We start from the raw sequence: 10067 nt of genomic DNA on the forward strand, positions 1-10067 counted from the left end.
TAATGAGCACTTACTAAATATTAGACTATGTAAAGGACACCAAGGAGTGCCAAACATGGTCCCATCCTATAGGAACAAAGTAAGAAAGGAGCCAGGATTATTAAATGAGATCAAGTTAAAGCCTGGAATTCCTCCTGGATAGTCTAAGATACACTAGCTGTGTTTTATTTTTCAAGTATTTTAGAACATATGGGGATTTCATTTTGATCATATTCAGCGATGCTCTTTGAAATCATACAGTTAAGCTTGATCATTGTGTTGAAGCGGATTTCCTGCCAGTTCTCATCTTCTCTCACCTAAGGACCGACTTCTTACTTGGGCAGTCTACTTCTAGAACAACAGCTCTTAGTTCAGTGAGCATTCACTGTGGGGCTCAAGGTGCCAGGACTCCCAAACTGTGTTCCCAAGCCACATCAGTGTCCCTGGGAAGTAGACAGTGAAGATTTCGTGCCAATATCGAACAAGGGTCATCTCCCAATAGGCAAAAAAGGTTTTGATGAAATAGGAAAAAAGATTCTCAATTATATTTTCTCTTATGCATTTTAGAAATTAATGCATTTCTGAATTTTAAAACCTTGGTACCACCCCTCCCATTTGCCTGTAAGTGCTGGTGAGTAGTAACATGAATGAATAAATATAAAATAAATGCTGAAGGAAATAATTAAATGGGATTTCTTATAAATCCTTTATGCATTATTTGAGATAAAAGCTGAACTTTCATAGCTACTTCAAAAGACAGGAATAAACGGGCCAGAATCTCGTGTTTCCACTGGTTCCAGGTAGCCTGACACCTGCTGAACAACTATGGCCACCACCACTGTCCTAGAATGTGGCAGTCTCATCTCTTCCCCTTCCTCCTTTACCTTATTGTCACCCAGGAAAGGTCATCCTCATTTAGTTAAAATCTGCTATCAGCAAAAAGCTACATTATTGCTATTTTTCTCAATAGTCCTACAAGGTAGGCATTATTTCCATTTTACAGATGAGAAAATTGAGACTCAGGTCATCTTCGGGCAGATGACTGAGCCAGGATTAAAACTCAGGTGACTCCAAAGACCACACTCTTTCCATCACACTCAGGAGCCTTCTTAGCCACTCGGAGGCACAGAGCTACAGTGCTGGTCCCTGGGGCCCTGGTGTTGGGAGCCCATCCCCTTAACCCTGCTTCACTCCCAGGACATGATCTTGACTTGGGATGAACACTGAAATGAGAAAAAATGGTAACCAGTAATTCACCAGCCCCTTCTCTAGTCTACCATATACTCCTGTGTCAATGCATCTATTTAGCTGAGGCCTGTAGGTTTTGGCTATAATACCCTACCTACTTGCCTAAAACAAACTGGGAAATAAGAAAATCTTTCACCAACTTTTCCTACAGAACATTCTTGGGTGGGTACCTATCCATGCTTCACAAACATACCACTGTCCACTTAAAAATAGCATGGGCTCTGTGTGGAAACAGTTTGGCGGTTCCTCAAAAAGGTAAACATAAAATTACTATATTACCCAGCAATTCCACTCCTAAGTATATACCCCAAAGAATGGAAACCAGGGATTCAGATACTTGTACAGGAATATTCATAGTGGCATTATTCTGAATAGTCAAAAGGTGAAAACAATCCAGTGTCCATTAACAGAAGAATGCATACACAAAGTGTGGTATATACACACTTATGGTGGAATATTATTCAGCTGTAAAAGGGGATGAAGTTCTGACAGATGCTACAATGTGGATGAAACTTGAAAACATTATGCTAGCTGAAATAAGCCAGACACAGAAGGACAAATATGATATAATTTCCTTTATATGAAATATCTAGAATAGGCAAATTCAGAGAGACAGAAAGTAGATTAGAGGTTACCAAGGGCTGGTGGAATGGGGGAATTGAGAGTTACTGCTTAACGATTCAGAGTTTCTGTTTGCGGTGATAAAAAATTTTGAAAATACATAGTGATTGGTGGTTGTACAACATTGTGAATGTAATTAATGCCACTGAATTGTAACTTAACAATGGTTAAAATGGCAAATTTTGTGTTATTTATGTTTTACCACAGTTTAAAAAAAGAAGAAAAGCAAGGGCTCTGGAGAGACAGACATGGATTTGACTCCCAGTTCGACCATTGCCAAGCTGTGTGGAGAATCTCAGAGCCAGCCCAGGGGCGTGCATATCAGCCCCTTCCAGGCTTCATCTAATTTCTCCTTTCCCTTGGTCACTTCCTTATCTCATCTTGTTTTACTGTACATATTGCTTTAAGGTTCCTCAAGCTTTTCCTTTTTTAGCACAAGATAGAGGCACAGACAAATTAGTAATATCCTTTATATGTGTTCTGCTTGCCTCTGTGGAGGGCAGGGAGCGCACACCACGAAGCGTTCTTAATTCTTTCCATTTTGAGCTGCTCCTAGGCTGAGTCAACAGAAATCTGCTTCCTAACCATGTTGTGACAAGTTAGCACCCAAAGTCAGGCTCTTGCATGCAGGCTTGTATTTCTTCTACTCAGAAGACATCGAAATAAAGCGTATCAAAGCTTTATTCACAAAGATGTTTGGTGGAAATATTAATGATAATCTCAAAAAACTGGGAACAATCTAAAGGTCCGACGTGAGAGAGTGTTTACAGAAATTAAGGCAGCTGTACTTGATAGACTATTCTGCAGCCGTGTAAAAAAGCCTAGAATGTAATAATGTTAAATGGAGGAGAAAAAACCTTTTAACTTAGATTTGAAAGCAACTTTGTAAAAACTTGACATAATGAAAAATAATAAGAATACACAAACTGCAGTTGAGGTAGTTGTGTTAGTTCAGTGGAACTACAGTGATATTTTAATTTTTCTAGTTTGTACATATTTTTCTACTTCTGTTACACTAAAAACATATAAATACAGTTTGGTTTTTTTTTTTTTTTTTAACCATGAGATCAATGGTGTTACTCAACCAGGAGAGAGATATATATAGTATTTTTCTGACCTGCCCCAACATAACCCTGTCCATTCATGCTTGCAAGCCAGGCTATCAATCTGCTTTTATCTTAACTTCTCTCTCTTCAAGGGTTTTGAGTGGATAAATATGACTCAGCAGAATCATGTGACAAATCAGGGGCTGTATGGTGGATGAGGCCAGTGTACCCACAGCTGAATCTGGAAGCCGGGCCTCTTGGGAAGGACTAAGCAAGCAGCACTGGAGGAGCTGGCTGCTGCCTTCACAGCCTCCTTCGCGGTACTGATGTTGACTGCCAGTTTACTGTCCCCACCTCGGCCATCGCTCCCTGTGGGAAGGGCTGGGCTCCATGCATCCTGGGGAAGCCCAGCCAGCACACTGGCCCAGAGAGAGCCACACGAGCTTGTTGAATAAACAACTCTCACAGTGCTCCATCTATACTGGCCTTTCCACAGCTACTGGCACAGAAGAGGATGCATCTTAAAGCACCAATTCCCATCAGTTTTGCTCTTTGATCTAACATTCACCAGGGACCTGCAATGGGCCAGACATGGGAAAAGCACCTTCACAGGCACTGCCTTAAGATGATTCCACGTAGCCATGAGCTATGAAATAAGAAACTATGGACAGAAAAAAGGATGCAATTAAAGCACACAATTCTATTTTTGAAAGTTCTTTAAAACTGAGGGCACTGTGTCTTCCAAAGAGAGGGTGGTGGTTTAGTCTTATTCAGATTTCAAGATGATATAATTTTAAACAAAGGAGTGAGGTAAAGTAAGATTCTTTTTAAAATTCATTCGTTCTCCCTAGGAGAGAGAAAGGGGACTCGAGGCAAATTCAAGACCCACACTGCTATACACATCCTCCCAAAGTTGCAGTCTTCTACCCAGCAGAGAAAGGATGCTTGGCCCAGCAATTAAAATCATTTGTCTTTTATCCCCTTCCTGCCAAAAAGGACCCCAGCCCTAACTAGTTAATCCCTAACACACACTGCTACTCCCAGAGTTGCCTGGCAACTGCTAGGAGGCGTGTCAGAGAGCAAGAAAGGCCTAAATAAATGAGCTGGAGCCTGGGCTGTCGCTTGACACGGATAAAGGGGGTTTTTCCAAATGGAGCTGCCTGGCTGCTTGTGGCTCTGTCATTTAAGTGGAGAAGAACAAGTTGGCTTGGCCGATATTGTTAAATACCTTGGGCTTTGCACCTGATATTCTCTGAGTGATTGAAAAATGGGTCACATGCCCTTCTGATTTGCCTACACTCTCCCCTCTGCCAGGCAGGACCAATCTCCAAAGCCTAAAGACAGGGCAGGAGCAATGTGTATGTACTGAACAGGGGTCAAGGGCCAAACCCGGCCCCACACACTTCTCTGTTCTTCCATTTCTTTCACTCATCCTTCCAACCACTGTTCCAAAATACATACATTGATGCCTCTGCTATGCTATGACCCATGCCCGGCGCTGGAAATGCAGAGAAAGAGTTGTTAACGTGGAACACCAGGAAACCAGAACAAAGGCAGGCAAGAGGGTGGGGTGGAAGAAACCTGCGTTTTTGAGTCAGGCTGACCTGAGTCCGATTCCTGGCCTCTGCTACTTGCCAGGAAGTCAAGGCAACCTCAGCCCCTCTCCCAAATCTGTAACGCGGACAGCAAGGGGCAGTCACGGGGAATTACTGAGACTACGGATGCAAAGCAACTCAGGGGTGAAGCCTGTTGGAGGCCGCCGAGCAGGTAGGAGACTCGGCTGTGGTTGGACACCCTGGCGTCTCACTTTCTGATCCTCGGGAGGAATAGGTCACTTGGCCCTGAAGAGAGACCCTACCGGGGAGCCCACAAAGGTCCTCTGGCTCTGGGACAGGCACATGGCAGAAGGCACGGACGGAGAAGAGCAGCCTGGCACATGGCCGGGCCTCAGCAAGGGGGCCACCTTCCTCTTCTCTTCCAGGCAGGGGAAAGAAAATAAAGCTTGAGACTCCCCAGCCAGCTGCGTTTTAAATTTTTTCCAGTAGGAGAGAAAAAAAAGGCCAAGGAGTTGAAAATCTCAAGCAAGCTCTGGGCCGCGGAGGAGCTGTGGCCCATCTCTGCTTCTTGGGCTGGGGTTGGCTCCTCCTGAGGGGTCCTGCGGGAGCCGAGCAGAAATGAGCACCGTCAAGTCTGTGATGTTTCATGTTTTAAAAAACCCAAACCCTGTGACTTTTCAGTGACCCAAGTCCCATGATGGCAGCCGCTGGCCCAGGTGGGAAAAGCCCCCAGGCTGCACTGTGCGGTGCCCCTGCAGGCAGTCTTCGTCCTCAGCCACGGACTGTTCTCCACTTGACCTGTCCCAGAGTCTCCCCTCAAGGCTACCAACCACTTCTGGCCACCAGCTTTCTCCTTTACTTTATGAATCGAAGGCCTTAAGTGTACTCGGGTCCTTTGACCCAGTAAAACCACGTTGGGGATGCTGCCAAGGGAAATAATTCAGACCATGGAATGAAGGTTTATATAAAGATGTTCACCACAGTGTGGTTTAAGATGGTGAAAGGTTACTGACAATCAAAAGGACCAGTGCTGGGATAATGTGGTGGGCCTTGGCACTGGTTTCAGATGGCAAGAACCTGATAAAAATCTCTGTGAGTAGGGCCCAGACATCTGCCTTTTTAAGAGCCCCACAGGTGATTCTGATCCACAGCCAGAGTTGAGACTCACTGGGGTCACCTGATGGGAGATGTGCAGCCAATGTTTAAGAAGAGTTTTTAGGGCTTCCCTGGTGGCACAGTGGTTGAGAGTCCGCCTGCCGATGCAGGTGACGTGGGTTCGTGCCCCGGTCCGGGAAGATCCCACATGCCGTGGAGCGGTTGGGCCCGTGAGCCATGGCCGCTGAGCCTGCGCGCCCGGAGCCTGTGCTCCGCAACGGGAGAGGCCACAACAGTGAGAGGCCCGCGTACCGCAAAAAAAAAAAAAAAAAAAAAAAAAAGAAGAGTTTTTATATGATATGAAAAAATGCTTACGATACACTAAAAGACAAAACTAAATAACAGGGAACTGGATTTCTTTGCCAGGAATATCTCAACTAACTAAAAGTAAAAAATCAAAACCCCAAACCGAAATGAAACAAAAACAACCCCAATCTTCCAACTTATCCCCCCTCCCCCTTGTATATAGAAGAGATAACTAATAAGGACCTACTGTATAGCACAGGGAATTCTACACAATACTCTGTAATGGCCTATATGGGAAAAGAATCTAAAAAGAGTGGATATATGTATATGTATAACTGAGTCACTTTGCTGTACACCTGAAACTAACACATTATAAATCAACTATACACCAATAAAAATTTTTAAAAAAAGATGAGGAAAACAGGCTCAAAAACAAACAGACAAAACAAAACAAAATAAAAACCCCCCCAAACCCTAGAAGCTTGGTAGAAACAGGTTAACATGTTATCTCAACTCCAGATGGTAGGATTATGGGTATTTTCTCATTTCTAGGCCTGTTGCTTTATTTTATTTTTTAAAAGATTTAATTTAATTTAATTTTTGGCTGCGTTGGGTCTTCATTGCTGCGTGCAGGCTTTCTCTAGTTGTGGCGAGCGGGGGCTACTCTTCGTTGCGGTGCACGGGCTTCTCTTGTGGAGCGCAGGCTCTAGGCGCGTGGGCTTCAGTAGTTGTGGCTTGCGGGCTCTACAGTGCAGGCTCAATAGTTGTTACTGCTCTGTGGCATGTGGGATCTTCCCGGACCAGGGCTTGAACCCGTGTCCCCTGCACTGCAGGTGTATTCTTATCCACTGTGCCACCAGGAAGTCCCTAGTCCTGTTACTTTAAACCTTTTTTTTTTTTTAAAACCAAGAGCAGGGGTTTTTTTGGTTTTTTTTAAATAATCAGAGAAACAACTAAAGACAATGTGGCCCCTATGCCCTCAGCACTGTGCTGCCTGTCACCCCAGCAGGCTCACCGAGTCACCGTTCCCCAGGCACCACCCCCACCATGTGGCCTGACTCTAAAACCCCTGACCCCTTCTTGAGCTCACATGCACTGTGCAGTCATTATTTTAATTAATCTCACAATCTGGCATTGGAAGTGTTGTTATTCCAGTTTTTAGATGAGGAAAATTGGCTATAATTAAATCTATGGTTTAAAAACCATCTAGATAACATGGTGAGGCTTGGTCAGAAACTTTCAGGTCCTCTGGCTTCCCTCTTGGCCTTACAGAAAAAAGCCATTCTAGTACAGATAAATCAGACCAAAGCACGACAAGTCTGCCTTATTTCACTAATTCTAAGACACAAATTTCTTTACATTTTAACATCTCTGAAATCTGGATGTCTTACAATTGACGGCATCCTTCAATTATAATTGGCAGCACCCTTTCTTAATGATACATGCAATAGTGGTACATCTTATGATGGAATGACAGCTAAAATTCAATGAAATGTACCATGTTTACAACCAAACTCATCAGCCTATCCTCAAAATGCTACTTTTAATGGCTATATAATATTCTATCATATGGATATACTTTAATTTACTTAACCAGTTGTTTATCATTATGGACACTTAGTCCATTCCATGTTTTTATTATTATAAATCTGCTACTGGGGACACCTTTACTTCAAGCTTTCCCTTTTTCTACTATGGGCATCATCATTCTCTTCCTGATCCAAATCTTGGGAGATATTTTGACATTTCTTGCCCCTCATCTCCCATATTTTTTCTATTTCTAGACTCATCTAGTCATTTCTTCTCCGTGGTACCTTTTCCTGGTGTAACCACTGGAGGGCTTTCTTCTGAGTTCCCCAGCCGTCCCCCAGTCTCTGCTTCCAGTTTCCTTTTCAGTCCAGCACTGCATTACTGGTCAAACATGACTTCAGTCACACCTCATCTCTGCCCACACTCCTAGCCCACCATCCAAGGCTCTGTCAAATCTGGCTCCAACCTTTCCTGCAGCCCCATCTCCCCACCCAAACCCATGACTCCAGACAAAGGGGCCATGAAGGGTCCTGCCTCCAAGCCTTTGCTCACTCAGATAACCCCATGCCCACCACAGGAAGGGATGCTGCTGTCTTTCTTTTTCCAAGTTTCAGCTTTCCTATGAGAGGTTCTATGGCTCACTAGCTCCTTATAACCATCTGGAAATGCAGAATGATAGGTATGCTTATTCTCATTTCACAGTGAAGAAGCTGAAGTTTAGAGAGATTAAGTGCCGAAGTACAGAGCCAGGCTTTAAACCCCAGGACTTCCATCCTTAAATCCGATGCCTTTGAGAGCCAAGTGCAAGTACAACCATAAACTTCTCTGGAGGAGCAACTTTTGCCCGGATCACATACCCAGCAATACGTACCAGACTCAACAGCCTCTGGATTCTAGACGTATACATGACAACAATGATGTCATTGTAAGAGTGGAAATACTTCATGTCTATCAGTTCCCAGCAGCCTAAGGAAAGGACTGGGCCAGTTGTCCCATTCTCACTTTAAAGATGGGAAGAAGACAGAATTTTCCTTGAATTATACCAGCTCTCAAAACAGCACTGAACCTGACTGGTTTGGATGGGCCCAAGGTCAGGACAAAGAATCAGAGCCATCTGTCTTGGAGACAAGCAGGATGTGAGAAACTTGCTTTAAGCTGAAGGGCTTTTCAGGACCTAAGGGAAGTATTTCTTAGGAAGCAAAGAGAGTGCATCCCTTCTATTATGTGACCATGACATTGCCTGAAGCTGAGGCAGCCTAGCGAGTCAGGCCCAAGTGTTGGATGGAAGACAAGGAACAAGGGGGCATTAGGCTGCTGCTCCCTGAGCAGCCACTGCCCCAGCCACTTCACAGAGCATGCGCCGTGGGTGAAGGGAAAACAAGGTGTTTGCTATCGCTCTGTGCTTCACTTACACACGCAATGGAGTCATAATAGTGAAAAAGTACTTAGCAAGGTATAACTGTGGCTTATGAGGAAGCATGGTCAAGATTCACTGTCAGAGTCTGCACATGAAATGCAATGCCTGATATCTACTCATCTTCTGTCATTTAATCTAATAAAATGCTATGGGTTAAAACAAAAACAAACATCCTGACCTACAGACAGTGTGACCTGGGCTGGTCCCTCACAGCCACTGTGACTAGGCTGGGTGTGGCTGCCATCTCCGCCTGTTCAGGATGAATGGAGCTCCGTGCTCCCTAGAGAAAAGGGCTGTCAGCAAGGTCCCCTCCAATGTCCTCTCCTATGCAGCGACCCAGGTCCCTGGGCCAATTTCTCCATTCTCCTTGGCCAAGAGGCTACGAGGAGGCAGATATCCGATGAAAGCTTCTCACTGAAGCTGGGAGAGCTGGTAGCTTCTTTGGTTTTAGGGATGACCTGGTGTCTTCATATCCACACTATAACTAATCACCTCATGGATGAGGCAACAGAGGCTCAGAAAGGTTGAAGGGCCATGGGGGCAGAAGACATTTTTCTCCGCTCCTCAGTATACTTTGTAGTCAATACATCGAGACCACTCTGGGAACCTCTAAGAAGTGAGCCCCCTGGATGCCTTGCTTTCTCAAGTGTGGAGTAGAGGTCCCCGTGCAGGAAAAGGGCGTTGAGGCACAGTGGGAAAGCATGGGCACTGGGCCGACCTACCTGGCCCCTCCACTGGTCAGCAAGTCATTGCTTCTGTGAGCCTTGGTTTCCCCATTTGTCAAGTGGAGATGATCACTGCTACCTCACAGGCTTACTGGACTCCTCAGTGAGAGCAGGTGTGTGTGCAGGGCTGGGCACCGTGCCCCACAGAGGGCGCTACCGACCAGGGAGGGGAGGGGCCCTCACGTTCACAGGAGCAGAGAGTGCTTCACACAGGGCAGCTCGGCTTCCTTGTGCTAAGAGGTAGCTCGAGGGGAGGCCACTCCCCCAGCCCTCCAATACACACACACACACACACACACACACACACACAACCTCTTCTGGTGAATTCAACAACCAGATGAATAGCAGGTTTCCTGTGGCCCTGACCAAACATGGATTCGTGACATGCCAAGAAGCTACTCACCGGCTCTATTTTCAGAGCGTTTCGGTAGCTGCCGAAGAAAGCGGCCTGGGCCTTGAGGAAGGCTCTGGCCACACCATCGCCAGTTGTTGTGGAGACCTTCTTCAGCCGGTTCTTCAGTGAAGAGATCTGGTGACACAAAGG

General features: G+C 45.3%; 1 protein-coding gene across 8 annotated transcripts in view; it reads right to left on the minus strand.

Moving 5' to 3' along the window:
* DENND1A (DENN domain containing 1A) overlaps window positions 1–10067 on the minus strand; it is a 530720-nt gene that overhangs the window by 140260 nt on the left and 380393 nt on the right. For all 8 annotated transcript variants that reach the window (XM_030761610.2, XM_089913732.1, XM_089913734.1 and 5 more), the window contains one exon: window positions 9927–10052. In XM_030761610.2, the coding sequence (XP_030617470.1) occupies window positions 9927–10052 (126 nt within the window). The remainder of the gene's footprint in view (window positions 1–9926; window positions 10053–10067) is intronic.

Source organism: Delphinapterus leucas, chromosome 6 (genome assembly GCF_059928025.1).
Source record: "Delphinapterus leucas isolate spDelLeu-1000000601 "Yukka" chromosome 6, BTC_Dleu_Yukka2, whole genome shotgun sequence".
Classification (NCBI taxonomy): Eukaryota; Metazoa; Chordata; class Mammalia; order Artiodactyla; family Monodontidae; genus Delphinapterus; species Delphinapterus leucas.